General features: G+C 56.8%; 6 protein-coding genes across 6 annotated transcripts in view; 4 read left to right on the top strand and 2 right to left on the bottom strand.

Moving 5' to 3' along the window:
• Nucleotides 1-309: 309 nt before the first annotated feature.
• Nucleotides 310-3917, bottom strand: DICSQDRAFT_136370 (GDP-mannose 4,6-dehydratase). Its single transcript, XM_007365504.1, has 16 exons — nt 3770-3917; nt 3681-3708; nt 3149-3255; nt 2561-3088; nt 2251-2485; nt 1751-2179; nt 1632-1698; nt 1472-1572; nt 1301-1403; nt 1241-1251; nt 1132-1180; nt 962-1061; nt 854-894; nt 654-794; nt 569-597; nt 310-504 (listed from the first exon to the last, which is right to left on the bottom strand). Exons 1-6 carry the CDS (start codon nt 3867-3869, stop codon nt 2044-2046), a joined length of 1134 nt encoding a protein of 377 aa, XP_007365566.1. The 5' UTR covers nt 3870-3917; the 3' UTR covers nt 310-504; nt 569-597; nt 654-794; nt 854-894; nt 962-1061; nt 1132-1180; nt 1241-1251; nt 1301-1403; nt 1472-1572; nt 1632-1698; nt 1751-2043.
• A 601-nt stretch (nt 3918-4518) lies between these two features.
• DICSQDRAFT_105592 (epimerase-domain-containing protein) lies at nt 4519-6279 on the top strand. Its single transcript, XM_007365503.1, has 8 exons — nt 4519-4764; nt 4820-4890; nt 4953-4984; nt 5044-5258; nt 5345-5419; nt 5487-5545; nt 5714-6031; nt 6088-6279. Exons 1-8 carry the CDS (start codon nt 4616-4618, stop codon nt 6153-6155), a joined length of 987 nt encoding a protein of 328 aa, XP_007365565.1. The 5' UTR covers nt 4519-4615; the 3' UTR covers nt 6156-6279.
• Nucleotides 6280-6960: 681 nt separating this feature from the next.
• DICSQDRAFT_155025 (uncharacterized protein) lies at nt 6961-8793 on the top strand. Its single transcript, XM_007365502.1, has 6 exons — nt 6961-7061; nt 7113-7593; nt 7653-8005; nt 8059-8086; nt 8152-8549; nt 8605-8793. Exons 2-6 carry the CDS (start codon nt 7195-7197, stop codon nt 8633-8635), a joined length of 1209 nt encoding a protein of 402 aa, XP_007365564.1. The 5' UTR covers nt 6961-7061; nt 7113-7194; the 3' UTR covers nt 8636-8793.
• A 566-nt stretch (nt 8794-9359) lies between these two features.
• Nucleotides 9360-11181, top strand: DICSQDRAFT_180542 (uncharacterized protein; the record flags this gene model as incomplete). Its single annotated transcript, XM_007365501.1, has 7 exons — nt 9360-9378; nt 9444-9630; nt 9750-9793; nt 9854-10224; nt 10283-10635; nt 10687-10714; nt 10780-11181. Exons 2-7 carry the CDS (start codon nt 9515-9517, stop codon nt 11179-11181), a joined length of 1314 nt encoding a protein of 437 aa, XP_007365563.1. The 5' UTR covers nt 9360-9378; nt 9444-9514.
• Nucleotides 11182-11419: 238 nt separating this feature from the next.
• DICSQDRAFT_85991 (threonyl-tRNA synthetase) lies at nt 11420-14931 on the bottom strand. Its single transcript, XM_007365500.1, has 14 exons — nt 14723-14931; nt 14590-14671; nt 14397-14530; nt 13973-14054; nt 13787-13916; nt 13611-13728; nt 13402-13548; nt 13192-13338; nt 13018-13116; nt 12934-12964; nt 12442-12878; nt 12012-12374; nt 11827-11956; nt 11420-11760 (listed from the first exon to the last, which is right to left on the bottom strand). The coding sequence occupies exons 1-14, from the start codon at nt 14849-14851 to the stop codon at nt 11603-11605; spliced, it is 2187 nt and encodes a 728-aa protein (XP_007365562.1). The 5' UTR covers nt 14852-14931; the 3' UTR covers nt 11420-11602.
• A 366-nt stretch (nt 14932-15297) lies between these two features.
• Nucleotides 15298-17915, top strand: part of DICSQDRAFT_21621 (HET-domain-containing protein) — a gene marked incomplete at both ends in the record, with an annotated part of 4853 nt that continues 2235 nt past the window's right edge. The window contains one exon of the mRNA XM_007365499.1: nt 15298-15366. Within this exon, the coding sequence (XP_007365561.1) occupies nt 15298-15366 (69 nt within the window). The remainder of the gene's footprint in view (nt 15367-17915) is intronic.

Genomic DNA, 17915 nt, shown 5'->3' with positions numbered 1-17915 from the left:
ATTGACGGAGGGGTTCGAATCATTTGTGCTTTTGAGCCGGTTGCTCAACGAATAGGTGGGTTACACTGGTATCGCGCCGGCCGCTCGGGAAGCGAAGCGGTTGGCAAAAGCGCAGGTTCTGCACTGAGGCGTGGCTTGATGGCCGCTGCATCCAGCGGCTACAGTCGTCCTGTCTTGCCGGCCTTGTACGTGAATACTGCATTCTAGCTCACACATACTGTATCTTGGGAGTACCCTCATATTTTTGCAGTCTAACCTTTGTTCAAATTCAGCATGTAACCGAGCCCGTGGGCGGCGAGAATTCTCCTGGGCGCATGATGAACCTCACGTTAATATTGGACCCACAATTCTTTCAAATTCGACACGTGTCGCCCTCAACTCTCAGTGCCTGACGTGCATGTACCTATCCCGCTCTCCGAGCTCGGGTGAATCAGCAACATATTATCCTGTGAAGACGGAGCGACACCAGCACTAATGCGTGCCTCCCACTGTGTCATCCGCGAGGTCAGTCCGTGCCCTTACTCCACATCAGAAATGGCTTATCGATCTGTCGTGCATCTCCCTCCAGGTCACAAAGGACGTCTGGACGTTCTCATGGTACGTACTGAATACCCCATGTCGTTGTTCAGCAGAACTCGGTATCTGGCTCGCAGCCCCTTCTCGGTGATGAACCTCTTCCCCGTCGGAGGAAGGTCTACAGCGATCATACTTCGTAACGGAGACGTCTGGGTCCTCGCATCCACACCGCTCAATAACCCTACGAAGGCGAAGATCAAGGAACTGGGCCCAGTCAGGTACAATATCTATATGGCTTTCCACCCAAGCTACAATTATGTTTAGTGACTCATCGCAGGTGGATCGTCGGTGCGGATATGTACCACCACTTGTTTCTCCGTGCGTTCACCCGAAGGACGATGGTCCACTTCCATGCTTACCCCTGCTACGACATATCACGTACCAGCTGAATACAAGAAGGAGTTCCCGGAAGCCAGAGTGATAGCTGTGGACGCTGCGAAGACCAGGAAGGAGGTGGTCGCTTCTGGCCTCAAGTTTGACGGAGGTACGACCCAAGCTCCTACACCTTCCCCTCTCCGGTCTGACAAGCGAGACTCACTCGTCCTCCAAACTGCTAGCATGGGGGGCGGACCCGGCCCACACGAAGTACGGCTTCGAAGATGACGTGAGTAGCACGTACTCTTCTCCGCCACGAAGTATTGGGTAGTGAGTACGAAACGGACAGATTGAGCACTGGTACGCCTATAGCCCATCCTACGCCTGATACCGGCTGATCATCGAGCAGCTATTTCTCCGGCTTCCACAACAAAGACGTCGCGTTCCTGCACAAGCCATCCAGAACGCTCATTCAGGCCGACCTCCTCTTCAACTTCCCCGCCAGCGAGCAGGTATGTCCCGCACCGAGCTACGAGCGTCTCTCAGACTAACGATGGGCTGATCTCTCTCTATCTCGCAGTACTCTCTAGCAGGCGGCACCCCCTTCTTCTCGTGGAGCAGCTGGAATCCATTCAGCTGGGCGAACAGGAAGACGGTGTGGTGGCTGGGCCAGGACAAAGAGTAAGCCCTCCAGAACCTGGCGGTTCGCCATTCGTGCTGATGAGCTGTCACAATTGCAGGGCGATGAGGCGCGACGCGAAGACAGTTGCGCAGTGGGACTTCGACCGCATCATCCCTTGCCATGGGGTGCGTACCCTTTCCCACTTGAAATGCCCTGCGTGACTTATTGATTGTCCAGGATGTGATCGAGGCGGGTGGTAAGAAGGCTTGGACGGAGGCGTATAAGGATTTCTTGGATTGAGAACGTCTATTGGATGCTCATCGTGAGGTCTGGCACTTCGTGAAGGCGGGCGCACCGATGTGGTATCGAAGCGAACATAGTACCATGAGATGAGCCCGCTGTACGGGTATTCAAACAAACGGCACGTTAACTACCACATGGTCGTCGTCCCGTAGCATATATCCGCAAAGGTAAGAAGCAAAGAGCGCCTCTCTTCCCTCCATAACAAGACAAGCTACATATTACATCGTTCAGTTCTGGTTTTCGATCAGGTTGCTTGACGCCTTGAGGTCCTCGCTGACCATTTCCTTCACAAGCGAGTCGAAGTCGACCTTGCGCTTCCACCCGAGCAGCCTCTCCGCCTTCGCAGGGTCGCCCAGCAGCAACCTGTGCACACACACCATCGTCAGACACCAGACAAACGCAGCGCAATGGGGGGAGAGGAATGGGAAACGCACTCGACCTCTGCGGGCCGGAAGTACTTCTCGTCGACCTTGACGAGCACGCGCCCCGTCTTCTCGTCGTAGCCCTCCTCGCCGACGCCCGACCCGCGCCACTTGATGGTGTACCCGAGCACGGCGAACGACTTCTCGACGAACTCGCGCACGGGGTGTGTCTCGCCCGTCGCGAGCACGAAGTCCTCCGGCTGGTCCTGCTGGAGCATCAGCCACATGCCCTCGACGTAGTCCTTCGCTGTGCACGCCGACCCGGTCCCAGCCTTGTCAGCGCACGCCCCTACGCAGATAGCAGCACGCAAGAGCGGCTCACCGTGTCCCCAGTCACGCTTCGCGTCGAGGTTGCCGAGGTACAGGGCGTGCTGCTTGCCGAGATGGATGTCCGCGACCGCGCGCGTGATCTTGCGCGTGACGAACGTCCGCCCCCGGCGCGGGCTCTCGTGGTTGAAGAGGATTCCGTTGCACGCGTACATCCCGTACGCCTCCCGGTAGTTGACCGTTATCCAGAACCCGTACAGCTTCGCGACGCCGTACGGCGAGCGCGGGTAGAACGGCGTCTTCTCCGACTGCGGCGTCTCGACGACCTTCCCGTACAGCTCCGAGGTGGACGCCTGGTAGAAGCGGACGGCCTTCTCGAACCCGCACGTGCGGATCGCGTCGAGGAGGCGGAGCGTGCCGAGCCCGTCGACGTCGCCCGTGTACTCGGCCATCTCGAACGAGACCTTGACGTGCGACTGCGCGCCGAGGTTGTAGACCTCGGTGGGGCGTACGTTCGCGATGATGTAGACGAGGTTCGTGGAGTCCGTGAGGTCGCCATAATGCAGCTTGAAGTGCGTGGGGCCTGGGGATCGCCGGGATCAGTGAGTGGGGCAGGTGCAGGGAAGCTAAAGCAGGGACATACGCTCGTGGAGGTCGACGTAGAGGTCGTTGAGACGGCTGGTGTTGAAACTGGAGGAACGACGGATGATGCCATGGACATCGTAGCCCTTTTCGAGGAGAAGCTCGGCTCTGCGGGGAACGTCAATCAACTGTCAATCCTGTCCTGTCAGGAGATTGTATGGCAGACACATCGCGTGAGTATAGAGACCTCCTTCATGGGCCAGCAGCGCACTGTAACCATAGCGTCTCACAAGGAAGTCTGGAATGGCTGTCTCAGCCCATGCGTTATCCTAATCGGGCGGCTGGGTGGGGAAGGTACTAAAATAGATAGAGATGATGCCGCGTTTGCGCCGACACTGCAGGAGATCGCGTGCAGCTCTGTACACAAGCACCGGGGCGACACAGAGAAGCGCTTTGACTGCTACCCTAGAGGGTACGCCTAGCGGTGTTCGCGTAGCGCATTGCACCCCCAGAAAGCATATAGCCACTTTCAGGGGGCGCGAAATGGGAGATCGAGAGGTGATACCTCCGAGACAGCATATGAGAACACTCACAGATATGAGCCATCCTGGCCGGTGATACCTGCACGTCAATCAGACACGATCTCACAGACAGGCCCTGGTCAGACAGCAGATTGACGCACCAGAGATCAGCGCGACCTTGCGCTTACGGTACTCGACCACTTGTTCAGGGCTGAGTTTAGTGGTGAACGGCGCGGGAACGTTATGAGGTTCAGAGGCCATCGTGGTCGCCGTCCTTGCAGGCGTAGGGGGTCGTAGAGAAGGAGGGGAGGGAAGGTGCGGAGGGAGAGCTGGTGATCGGGCTCAACGCGCTCTCCACATTTATTCGTAGGACTTATCCGCAGGCGCCCTTGTACTCTAATGGGCGACTAAGCATGCGCCTGTAGAACGCCTGTCGCGATCGCTGGCAATTGCACCCACTGCCGAGCGCAGCCTCGCCGTCCATCCTGCGGCATCGCGATTGCGAGCAAGCAGCATGTTCACTCATCTACTTTCTACACAGCGGAATCCGTCGACTCGCGACGCCGGGAACAGTGCTCGCGCGACCGACTTCGCATAGGGCCCGCGCAGAACCCGATGAACTATTGTGGCGTTAAGAACGTTTGCAGGGCGAACCGACAACTTGACATGAAACCTGCTGGACGGTCGAGTTCAAGTCTAGAGCACTTGGACAATGCATGCTGTCCAGAATGTCACAAACGGCGAGCATACGTGGGCCCATTCCTGATAGAAACATGCGACCCATGACCCATGAGCATATGTAAGTCGTTCGCGCATGAGTCCGACCGCGCCGCAAGGCCCTTGAGGTAACGCGCGCGACAGCATGATCAAGAAGCGCTCATAATCCGTGAAGAGATCTCGGTTGTGCACTTCCACTCTTCCTCCCCGCCCGAATCTCGCTGCTCTTCCCTCTCTCCCTCATCGATAACTCTCCGCACCCTCTGGCCGCCAAACGTACTCCCTCTGCGATGTCTGTACGAGTTCTTGTTACTGGTGGCACCGGTCTTGTCGGGCAGGGCATTGAGTACGTCATTGAGAACGAGCCCGCGAATTCGCACTTCGGAAAGCGCGATGGCGAGGAGTGGTTCTTCATTGGTTCTTCGGAGGCGGACCTGAGGTGTGCAAATCCTAGCCCATTTCGCGCGTTTGCCAGGAATTCATGTCGAATGTAGGAATCAGGACCAGACGAGGAAGCTCTTCGAGAAGTACAAGCCGACCCATGTCATCCATCTGGCCGCGCTTGGTTCGTTCCAACTCCCCTTGGTATATTGTACCCTTCTCAACATACGCTCCACCTCTTCTCAGTCGGAGGTTTGTTTGCGAACATGGCCAGGAAGGTACGCCTTCATCCTCGTCAGTAACTTCCACTCACCAATCAAAACATGCCCTCACGCAGCTCGACTTCCTGCGTGACAACATCCTCATCAACGACAACGTGCTGCACACCGCGCACGAGTTCAAAGTGAAGAAGGTCATCTCCTGCCTCTCGACGTGCGTGTACCCCGACAAGGTCGAGTACCCGCTCGACGAGACCAAGATCCACCTCGGCCTCCCGCACGAGTCCAACTTCGGCTACGCGCACGCGAAGCGTCTCGTCGACATTCAAAACCGGTGCGTTCCTCGTCCCTTATCGCGTTCCCGCAGATCGCGTCCATGTCCAGAAGGTGCAGCGACTAACGCGCGACGTGGTATTACAGCGCGTACAAGGACCAGTTTGGGGACAACTTCACGTCCGCGATCCCGACGAACGTGTTCGGCCCGCATGACAACTTGTGAGCACCCTCGTGGACTCCGGACATTGTGCGCGAAGGTGTGCCGTCGCTGACGCTTCCGCACCAGCGACATGGAGAGCGCGCACGTCCTCCCCGCGCTCATCCACAGGTGTTATCTGTCGAAGAGTGCGTTCCCTTCCACCTTGTGCTTCTTGTGCTTGCTAACACCCTGTTCTCGCGCATCCCTCAATATATGGCTCTTCCATGCGTCTCGTCTTCCCTTGTTGACTGCTGCTGTGCCTAATGATACTCGCATCTTCCCCTTACCCCGCTCACCCGTCGTCCTGCCTGCAGAGAACAACACCCCCTTCGTCGTCTGGGGCTCCGGCAAGCCCCTCCGGCAGTTCATCTACTCGCGCGACCTCGCGAAGCTCTTCGTCTGGATGCTCCGCAACTACGACTCGGTCGAGCCGCTCATCCTCTCCGTCGGCGAGGACGAGGAAGTGTCGATCAAGCAGGCCGCGGACGCCGTCGTGAAAGCGGTCGGCTTCACGGGCGAGTACCGCTTCGACACGACGAAGGCGGACGGCCAGTTCCGCAAACCGGCGTCGAACAAGAAGCTGCTCGAGCTCGTGAAGGATACGGGCTTTGCATTCACGCCGTTTGACAAGGGTGAGTCGCGGGTGCGCGTGGTCGATGCTCGATGCTGACGTGGTGGATCTTCGTAGCGCTGGACGAGACCGTGCAGTGGTTCCTGCAGAACTATAACAACGCGCGGATAGGGAAGCCGCAGTAGGCTCCGGGTGCGTGTAGTAGAAGTCTGTAGACTGCAGTCCAGTGTAGAGCTTGTATCACTCCTGTGCTGGAATCGACCACCCTATGGGCTGAGTGCTCCGCTCGTTGTCCGCATATCTGGGAAGCTATGTGGATGTACCGGACCCCCTCTTGAAGCCTCCGGTACTGCGTTACGACGTAGTTGTAGTAGAATCGCACTTTGGAGGCGCTCGACGACTGTCCAGACCCTCACACTTCATGAACGATCACGACATGTGAATAATTGGCTCGGATACTACGCAGGAGCGTTGCAGACTACGTTGATGGCCCCTGTCTCCTGATTTTGCAAACCAATTTTATGTTGCGCCCGAACCTCAACGGAGCGGGCGTCGTGAAGGCGCTAATCCTGTACCACAACTCTTGCGCGCCGTGCTCAATCTCATACAGTAATATCATCACTCGCCTTCTTGTATATTAGAGTAGACAGCTCACAGTGCACATGTGGAAGGCATTGAGGAATCATACCAATCAAGTGCGGGTAGTCGCAGAGTTTGAAGCTTTGATAGGCTCTTGGTTCGCATCCAGTTGTTCGGTTCAAACCGCGTTGCAAATAGAGTACATATCAGCACAAATTCTGAACTATGCAGTCAAGGGGCGCTGAACTAGGTTTGCAAAACACTATTGGTTCATCATGGATAAGCGCTCCTTAGTTTCATGGTTCACAACTTGTGCTAATACTCTTTATTACAGCGTAATGAGTAGCCCCGACGGTTGACATGTTCCTTCAGCGTGGCATTGATGCCTCGTACGACATCGTCCCTCTATGGCCGACCCTATCAAGCTTTGCGCTGGCTTCGACCAACGACGAGGTGCCCGCCGTCAAGGCCACTCATTCACCGCACGATTGCGAAAGGGAGCATTGCAAAAGGTATGCATCCTGGCCGTGGTGGATCATGGCTTCGCTTACTGTTGTGTACAGGCATCAATCCTACGAGTTTGAGCTGAGGCCGTAGCACCGCCGCATAGTCCGTCACGACTCGCCACTCGTCAGATCTTCAGACATGACGTTCTTTCAAGGCGCGGAGCAAGCCGCACGCGTCCCATTCTCTGGCGCTGCCCACTTGCTCCTTCCAGAGCTTATATTAACGCTCCTTGTCGCATTCGACATTCCTCGGGCCGCGAAGTTCGCTGGATCCATCGCACTCCTTAGCTATATCATTCACACCTTCGCCACGACCACAAGCGGGGACAGTGTCGATGAGTACACGATCGGGAGCGCGGTCCTGGGCAACATGTTCTTCACTGTCATCTACCTCGTCTGGTCCAACGATCCCATGCGCGATTTCCGGTACCTCCGCGACGAGGATAAGTCTCCCCTGTCATCCAGACCCATTTGGTCGCGCTTATACGCTGCGTTGAGCCTTATAAGCAACAATCGGATGATAGGTTGGAACGTCCAGGTACGTCTACCACCCGCATATGAGACCTGGCACGCACTGACAATATCTGCTTACTACAGGTAGCCAACGTCCCTCCTATCAAGGGCACTCGGGCGCAATTCCTCTTCCGCCGTGCTCGGCAGTTCATCCTAGCCTATGTGATGGCCGATGTCTTCGATTGCATCGTGCGTTTCAATCGTCCCCTATACGAATCGACGCTCCCTGGCGGCACCCGGTTCCCGCTAGGCGTCATCGGCCACCTCCAGAAGTCGTGGTGTATGGTCAACTGGCTCCTTATGACATACTCCACCCTGAAAGTGTACTACGTGTTCGCGTCCATTGTGACGGTCGCCTCGTACGCGAGCCAACCGGAGGACTGGCCCGACGTGTTTGGGAGCTGGAAGGACGCGTACACTGTTCGCCGTCTATGGGGGTGAGCTCTCGTCCCGCCTCAGCATATCTGCATCGCTGATCTCGGCGCGTCAGACGGGCCTGGCACCAATTCCTCCGTCGCGTAAGACCGCCTTTCTATGCTGACAGCCGATTCCCTGACTGACGGACTGTGCTGTCCTTCTCCAGCACTTCAAGCAATTCGGCTCGATCGCAGTCGACACCCTCCGCATTCCCCGCGGGACGTTTCTCTCCTCTCAAGTCCAGGTCCACGTCGCATTTGCCGTTTCGGGCCTCTTGCACTCCTTCGGCGACCTCGCGAACGCCCGAGCCACACGCGCAGGCTCGTTCATATACTTCTTCCTGAACGGCCTCGCCATCACGTTCGAGGACGTCGTCATCAAGCTCGCCAAGTCGTTCGGCTTCACGGGCCTCACGACCGCGACGAGATGGCTAGGCTACGCGTGGGTGGTCTTGTGGGTCGGCTTGTCGATCCCGATCTATGTTGATTGGATGAATGAAACCGGAGTGTGGGGCAAGGACACGGTACCTTACTCCCTGGTGAGGGAGGTGCTTCATCCGTGGATGTGAGTCGTTGATTTCGTGCGCGCTCGGTTTGTAGTGACTGATCATCCCGTTCAGCAAAAGTACATACTTATTCGAACAGGCCTAGACCAACTGTCTCGGACTGTGGGTAATTGTAATCTCACCTCGTACTTGGATACCACCATTCCGTCTTGCTACACAATTGGTCTCATCATACCGTCAATATGCCGCGCAGGGGCATGAGCCTCGTGGGTGTTGGCTTACAGTCATGGAAATGCGAAAGGAGGCGAGCCCCCTTCGTGGTTACTACTCGGTGACCTGGTACGGCAGCACGACAACCAGAGAGGTGCTTCATTTGTTTTCTGCGCCCAATTTTACTTCAAAATAGCACTTAGCACATACCAGCCCAAGCAGCTTATAGGTAACGTTAGTATCACTGACAGCTCAACACGACCTTCTTGGATCTAGCGAGCCCCTAAACGCCCACCGCTCCACTGCGGGAACTCGTTGCGTGAACTCCCCATCTCCTTGAGTATTGACAACACCCCCGCGATAGATCGAGCAGCAGACGGTCATAGTGCGCCCAAGATGTCGACATACAGCCGCTTGTCCGGGAGCTGTGTAGATGTACCGAATTCTTCGCTTCCTTTGCGATTGGGAATTCTGCCACCTCATCTGGTTTCGCCCCTGCAACCCCAGATACTAACGGTCCTAATAATAACAAGGTTTGGGCAATTGATTGCTTCCAGGCATCGAGTCGACCATGACTATCGCTTATATACCACCATCTGACTCTGAGCCTTGGACCGATCTTGGCTCTACAGCATCCCGATTAAAGTTGCGTTCAGTAGGATACACTGGGAGACTATGGTACGCGGTGAAAGATTTTCGCCGGCTGCTTGAATTCTCTATACCCCGCTGACTTGCCATAACAGGCGTTGATACTAGCGCATACTGTACCCGTGATACCTTGGTTCCGAACTATTTCATTGCTTCTGCTGACCGGATGCCGTACCTTTCATCTGCCATCGGCACAAGGCAGATCCGACAATCGACATTCTTGCGGTATGGCACGGAGGCATCGCACAACTTCGTCCCCCCATATCCCAACCCTATCAAGTGGTGCGTTGGCATCCACGAGGGGGTACTCGCCATTGCGACCACCCGTCTCTCTGAACCATAGCAAGAGGTCTGTAGCCATGTCACAGTACGCACCTAAAGTCGCTGACTACTGTGTGCAGGCATAACTACTGCGAGGTCGAGATAGGGAGCCGGCACCGGCGTGGTCTGTGAAACATCACGACTCGCTATTCCTTCATGGCATCGTTCCGAGGCGCGGAGTCAGACACACGCGTCCCATTCTCTGGCCCCGCCCACCTACTCCTCCCAGAGCTCATCTTGACGCTCCTCGTCGCAATCAACATTCCTTGTGCTGCGAAGCTCGCTGGCTCCGTCGCACTTCTTGGCTATATCATCCACACCTTCGCCACGACCACAAGTGGAGAGAGCGTCGATGAAGACACTCTCAGAAGCGCGACCCTGGGCAACACGTTCTTCAGCGTCATCTATCTCATCTGGTTTAACGATCCCATGCGGGATTTCCGGTACTTCGGCGACGAGGATAAGTCTCCCTTGGCATCCAGGCCTATCTGGTCGCGCTTGTATACTACCTTCTGCTTTCTGCGCAACAATCGGATGATAGGTTGGAACGTACAGGTACGTCTACCGCCCGCATGAGACTTGGCGCGCACCGACAACCATCTGCTTGCTGCAGGTAGCCAACGTCCCTCCTGTTAAGGGCACTCGGGCACAGTTTCTCTTGCGCAGAACTCGTCAGCTCCTGATGGCTTATGCGCTAGCTGATGTCTCCGAGTCCTTGGTCCGACTCAACCGTCCCCTGTACGTATCGACGTTTCCTGGAGGCAGCCAGTTCCAACCAGGCGTTATTGGCCACCTCCAGAAGTCGTATTGTATGGCCATCTGGCTCCTCATGACATACTCTGTCCTAAAATTGTACTACGAGTTCTCGTCCATTGTGGCGGTCGCCTCGTACGCGAGCAGAGCAGAGGACTGGCCGGACGCCTTCGGGAGTTGGAAGGACGCGTACACCGTCCGCCGTCTATGGGGGTGAGTTCTCGCACTTCCTCGGTCTCCACGGTACTAACATTGACGTGTCAGACGGACCTGGCATCAGTTCTTCCGCCGCGTAAGACCGTTTCCTCCCACTGACGACTGATCCTTCGATTGACGATACGTACCGTCCCTCTCCAGTACTTCCAGAAATTCGGCTCCGTTGCCGTCGACACTCTCCGCATCCCCCGCGGGACGTTCCTCTCCTCACAAGTCCAGGTGTACGTCGCCTTCGCCGTCTCGGGCCTCTTGCACTCCTTCGGCGACCTCGCGAACGCCCAGACGACACGCGCGGGCTCGTTCCTGTACTTCCTGTATAACGGTCTCGCCATCACCTTTGAGGATGTCGTCATCAAGCTTGCCAAATCGTTCGGCTTCACGGGCCCTACGACGGCGACGAGGTGGCTAGGCTACGCGTGGGTGGTCTTGTGGGTCAGTTTGTCGACCCCGGTTTATGTGGACTGGATGTATGAGAGCGGAATGTCGAGCAAGACCGTGCTACCTTACTCCCCGGTGAGGGAGGTGGTCCTTCCGTGGATGTGAGCGGCTGTTTTTCCATGCACTCATTGCGCAGCAATTGACATCAGCTTCTCTAGTCGAAGTACATACCTTACCTCACAAGCTTAGACATCATGTCTCGGACTATCATCTCATGTAAACCTCGCAGTTGATACCCATAGGTTTGTCTAGCGCCTTACCTCCTAGCCACGGATGATGCGCTCGCCCTTCTTTGCATGTGGCATTACAAGCGCGGAACGTACTGGAGTTCGCAGGTCCCACTCAGCAATTGCGATAATGCAGCACAATCTTCTAAGGGGTGTACACTTGATTTCTTCCCCGCCGCCAGTTTACCCCGAGATACCAAGATAGCGCAAGGCACGTGCAGAATATACACAGCACAACTACTTCACAGTGACTGGACCTCCACAACCTCCAGCTAGAACTCATGGCTTCTAGTGCTCTACTACGGGAGCTTGTTGTGAAGGCTCCGCGTCTCTCTGAGGATCGACAGCTTCTCCGCAATCACATCGAGCGGCAGCGTCTCCGTGCGCGCCTTCGTGCCGACGTCGTCGCGGTTGCGGACGTTGACGGACCGGCTGTCGAGCTCTTCCTGGCCGACGACTGCACCCACAAAGAAAAGTCAGTGCATGCAGGACCAACAAGAGGCGAGGCGAGGCGAGCACGCACCGAGGATGAAGTTGTACTGCGCGATTTCGCCGTTGCGGATCTTCTTCGGGAGCGTGTTCTCGCCGTTGTCGACGTCGACGAACAGCCCGAGCTTCGTGAGCATCTCAGCGACCTCCGTCGCGTATTCCCGCTGCAGACGCACCACGTCAGCATCCCGTCTCTGCCTCTGGAACGTAGGCACTCACGTAAGGCACCGCGACGGGCACGACGAGCACCTGCCGCGGGCTGATCCAGAACGGCCACTTGCCAGCAAAGTGCTCCGTGATGATCGCGATGAACCGCTCCAAGCTGCCCAGGATCGCGCGGTGGATCATGACCGGGCGCGGAGGCGGCCTGCCCGCGTCCGCGGCGGCGGCCTCGTCTGCCGCGCGGTACTTGAGGTTGAAGCGCTCGGGCAGCTGGAAGTCGAGCTGGATCGTCGCGCACTGGAACGAGCGGCGGAGGGCGTCCTTGATCTTGATGTCAATCTTGGGGCCGTAGAACGCGCCGTCGCCCGGGTTGAGCTCCCACTTGCCGGGGTAGAACTTGTCGAGTGCCTTTGTCAGTTGCTGTGCGCGTGCGAGGTACCACGGTCAGCTCGTGCAAACGCCTGAATGGGTAAGGGGGGACACATACATCCTCGGCCTGGTTCCACGTCTCGATCTCGCCGAGATAGTTGTCCGGGCGCGTCGAGAGCTCGAGGCCGAAGTCGAACCCGAACAGCCCGTAGATGTGCTGCATGAAGTCGAACAGCGCCGCGATCTCCTCCTCGATCTGCGACGGCATGCAGAACACGTGCGTGTCGTCCTGCACGAACCTGCGCACGCGCGTGAGGCCGGTGAGCGCGCCCGACGCCTCGTTGCGGTGGACGATGCCGAACTCGGCCATGCGGATCGGGAGCTCCTTGTACGAGCGGTCGCGCGAGTCGAAGATCAGGCAGTGGCCCGGGCAGTTCATCGGCTTAAGCCCCCACTTCTCCTTCTCGATGTCGAGTGTGAACATGTCGTCCTTGTAGTTCTGCCAGTGGCCGGACGTCTCCCAGAGCTTGGAGTGGTACATGTTCGGCGAGATGACTGTAGAGGTTGTCAATAACCTGTCTACATAGTTGGCATCGACAGGCCAACGTACCTTCCTGGTATCCACGCTTGAAGTACTCCGACTGGACGCGCATATGGTGAGTTTAGGGTAGGTGGCAAATCATTCAAGACTTACGCGCATGAGCTCAATGAGCGTGTTGTAGATTCGAGTGCCGTGAGGGAGGAAGAAGCAGCTTCCCGGGCTGAGGTCGTTAAAGAAGAACAGCTCTTGCTCCTATAGTCGCCAAAGGGGCGCATACAGTCGGCTTCGACTTGTCACAGACGGGACTGAGCGACCAGACAAGCGTACCTTCCCGATTTTCCTGTGATCACGCTTCGCCGCCTCCTCGAGGAACGCCTTGTACTCCTTGAGCTGAGCCTTGTCTGGGAAGGAGATGCCGTACACACGCTGGAGCGAGTCGTTTGCGGCGTCTCCCAGGAAGTAGGATGCGGAGTTCTGCACAGGGAGATATCCTCAGACCGAGCCCTCTCGAAGGCGGAGCTTACGCTGGGAACGGACCTTGGTGACCATGAACGCCTTGATCTTGCCGGTGTGCGGGATATGGGGGCCGACACACAGGTCCACCATCGGTCCGCAGCGGTACACCGTGGTGGAGGTGCCGTCGGGGATTTTGGTCTCGATGATGTATTTCTTGTACTTGTTGTACTGCATATCCGCCCCTCTATGAGCTGTCTACGCATACGAGTGCGCATACGCCCATGACTTACCCCGAACATCTCGAGGAGAGTCTCCTTGGGGACGACGAGGCGCTCGAACTTCTGCTTCTCCTTGATGGCGAGGTCTGCGATCTTCTCGAGGGCAGGGTAGTCGCTGTTCACGACTGGCCTATGATGGACCTCGTGAGTGGGGCCTCAAAAGTGTACGAGTCCACAGAAAGGCTTACCTGTCCGGGATGGCCATTTCGTAGAAGAAGCCGTCATCTGTCGGGGGACCGATGCACAGGTGACAGCCATAATGCCTCTCGGAGGCCTCACCGAGGACGTGAGCGGATGAATGCCAGAAGACGCGCTTGCCTGGAGTCATGGTCGGTACATTGACTGATAGCCCAACCTTTCGAGGGCGTACTGACCTTCCTCATCATCGAATGTGAGCAGTTGTAGTGATGCGGACCCTTCGAAGGGGCGCTCGAGGTCCCAAAGCTCGCCGTTCACCTGACGGCCCGGTCAGCAACGCATCACACCGCACCATGAAGACGTATGAATCGGAATGCTGAACACTCAGGACTTTGCCGAGCTACAGTCGCATTCGCCCCGAGGGGATCACCTGCTTGCCCGTCGACATCCGCGGCGATTCCCCGGAGGTAACACCTCCGCAGATCTGCTTCTGGCAACGCGATAGAGGCAACCAGCAAGCCCTACCCGCGTTACACACATGGCCCGATGCGCAGTCGACATGCAACACGGACCAAGGTACACGCTTGTTATCCTTCTTAAGGACTGCGTTGGACGCAATCTCTAGGGATCGCCAGAGAAGGTGGGACGAGAGTGGCTCACCTTCGCGATCACGACCTTGTCCGCGAGACCTTGGGAGATCGCCTTCGCAATGTCCAGAGGAGTCGTCTCCCAGCTCGTTCCCTTCCGTTGCGCGCCATCCGGGAGGGTGATGGTGATTTCCTGGCGAGGCTGGTCTTCGGGTCGGTTCGGTCAGGCGCCGCATATAGATATCCGCAGGGCATAAGTGACGCACTCTTTAACCACTCATCGTATTCTGCCTTCAGCTTGTCGAAGAGTTTGATGCGGTGATCGAAGAATTCCGGACGCGGGTTCAGCTGGAAACGGATGAGCGAGATGACACGGCTACGGCCTGAGTGTATGCACACCTCGAGAGGGTGCGCTGACGTAGCCTCCTTCTTCTTGTCCTTTGGCTTCTTCGGGGCCTGGTCCTTGTGGGGAGCGTCGAGCGCAGGAAGCTGCGCTGGTTGCGAGGTGGAGGCGACCGGGGAGGTCATGGATGTCGAGTGCGCACGGTAAGCAGCAGGAGAGAGAACCCGTAGGGCAGCAATTGGTCGGGGAGAAAGGAGGTAGTGAGGACGGCGGAAAGGAAGCTGGTGTAATCGATGCAGCCTGAGCATTCGGGCTGCTCTGTCGAATCGTCCGCGCGCGCGAGTCACTTGCTCGTTCTGTCCATCTCCAGATCGCACATCACCGGTCCGCCACCAGATCTAATCTCGCCAATAGCCTCCTGATCTCTCCCACCTGGCCAGGCTTGGTTGGTTCACGTCCTCGTCCCGTCCTTGTTTTCTCTGTCTCTATCTCCCGTAGCCACCTCTCTGTACCACCGTACAGCCAGCCACCTCCGTCATGGCCTGCTCCCCTATCCGTAAAGTCAATGCTAACATGCGCCTTCTTGATACCCGAACCGGTCAATTTGTAACGTACAACGATCCTGCTATGTACCGCCATATACGCCATCCTGTCGCACACATGGGACAGCAAGGGCGAGCAGACCTATCAGGACCTCCGAGTAATCCAGAAGTCATATGGCCCCGACGGCCGTCGACTGTCCGTGGTCACCCCCACAACTTCACCTTCGACTACTTCTGGAAGCTCCCCCTCCTCCGAGTCTCTCGAAATATGGGACGACCCCAGACTGTCGCCCAAGATATGTCACGCCTGCGAAGTTGCGCGGAGAGACGGCTTCCACTACATCTGGATTGATTCGTGTTGTATCGATCAGTCGAGCAGCGCGGAGCTCTCCGAGGCCATCAACTCCATGTACGTCTGGTACCGCGACGCCAAGCTCTGTTACCCCTACTTTGTCGACGTTTCTCTTCGAGGTGAACAAGAGCCGGTCCAAGACCAGCTGTCGAGAAGCAGATGGTTCAGTCGAGGATGGACGCTTCAAGAGCTCATCGCACCCCGGGAGGTCGTGTTCTTGTCCAAGGAGTGGCAGCCATTCGGGACGAAGCACAGCCTGGAAGAGGTCGTGGAGCGGAGGGCCGGCATCGATCATCTGTTCTGAGGCACCAAACGTCGCCGGACAGCGTCAGCGTGGCGGTGCGCTTGTTATGGGCGTCCGGACGGGAGACAACGAAGGTGGAGGACGAGGCGTACTCACTTTTAGGTATCTTCGACATTCATATGTCCCCCTTGTACGGAGAAGGTCGGCGGGCGTTCAGGAGGTTGCAGGAGGAAATCCTCGGACGAATACCCGACCAGACTCTCTTTGCTTGGGGGTTTGCCTCTCCTGAGGAGCATGCTTGTCTAGTGGGCGGTTTGGAGAACAACGGTGACGACGACTCTCCCGTGTCGCTACCCCTATCCTCGGGCTACCGTGGCCCTGGCGAATCCCCCGTCACACCCAGTCTTTTCGCCTTATCGCCGCGTAACTTCAGAAAGCGCGACGTCGAGTATCTGGAGACCCTCCAGCACGATGCTCTCCAAGAGGTCATAGGGGATTCAGGTCTCCGTCCTCAAGAGTACAGCCGTTCGCCACACGGCATCCGCACACACTTGCCTGTAATGCGCCTCTCCTATAAGGCGCCCAATCACCCGGACTGGGAATGGTATGTCATAATCTTCGCATGCATACGTCGCAGCTAGAGCGGTGGGCGTCTGGTCTGTCGTCTCTGTGTCTCCAAATCACCCTCCGGGGATGGGTACAGTCCATTTGTGCTAGGCCCAGCATGTGTCTCGGACGAGTGGGAGATACCGCACGACCAGCTTCTCATCCGAAGGCAGGATCTCCGACACCGTGTCTCCATCAGGACCGTGTTCCTGCCCCACCCCAACCGTGAGCCCCCTCCTCTTGATGTCATGGGCGTCCGGTTCATGTTGTTACGGGACACCCACGGCGAAACGCGTCTCGACGTGACCTTTCCAACCTGGGCCAGATATGGCCTCCAAGCACAAGGGTACGACGTCGAATTCCGGACGGTGCCTGGCCCCCGGGAACTCTACCAGCTCCAGCTCACGAAAGCCGACTACATCATTTTCATCACGTACGACTATTCGCTGGAGCCCCTCAGAGACATCCATCTTCTCGCTGACATCCGGCTCACGTGCTTGGAGAAGTCGTCCCCCCGTCGCAACCGGCGTCGTCCTCGCCGCAACGGTCGGCAGAAGGACGTCGACGTCCCGAGTGGCCCGGCCGTGGTGAACAAACTACTTGTGGCCAGATGTGGGCAGCGGAGCTGCAGCGACGTCGTACACCTCGAATCGGCAGGCCGACATGTTGTCCTGCGGCTCGCGCTCGAGCTGATTTCTGCAGCGTGCTATCATCTGCGAGTCACGGACGAGACCCCAGTGACTGAGTCGGACAGTCGTTGACGAAAGGAGAGCACCTTGTGGACGGGGGTCCTCCAATCCAATCTGAAAGATGGGGTTCAAAGATAACGACGATGATCCTTCACACATACGTAGTCGCCCAACTAGATTACATAAGTATGCATAATATGGGGACTTTGGGCAGTGCCTACATAACTACGCGGTATATATATGCACTATTACTTGGTTTGAATCGCCGCCTCAAGGGCAGCAATGAGAACCAATCCATAACTTGAGCTCCGACACAATCACAGTCTCTGCTCTGGATGTGCTGCGGTTCGTCGCGGAGTCAGCTCTTTCACCTACTAGTGCGACCCCAGAAGCGACGCATTAAGCGCCTGACCCCAGAAGCGACTGACACGCCTCCAGGTCTCGCATTTCCCTGTCAATAAATGTACAAATGTTACACATGAGACTATGTGCTTCTGAACTATTACTCCCACAAAGAACGAAGGAAATCGGGAGGAATTCGCTCCCGATACAAGTCAATCTGAGTAGGGTTCCAGGGGTTTACTAACCTTGTTGAATTGCCACAAAGAGATCGGCATGGCCGATCTTCTTGTAACTCCAGGAATTATTTCTAACATGTGCACTGAGTATGATTATTCAGTTTTCGAAGGATTACGGATTGCGGTACCTGAGGAATGGGAAGGGGGTCTCTCGAGCGTGACATTCAGCCACTGACCGAGATAAGGCTGACTTTGATTATGAGCGCCTCGACTAGTGTTCCCTCCGCCAACGTCGTTA

This window comes from Dichomitus squalens (genome assembly GCF_000275845.1).
Source record: "Dichomitus squalens LYAD-421 SS1 unplaced genomic scaffold DICSQscaffold_12, whole genome shotgun sequence".
NCBI lineage: Eukaryota > Fungi > Basidiomycota > Agaricomycetes > Polyporales > Polyporaceae > Dichomitus > Dichomitus squalens.
This window is presented reverse-complemented; position numbering and strand designations above follow the sequence as displayed.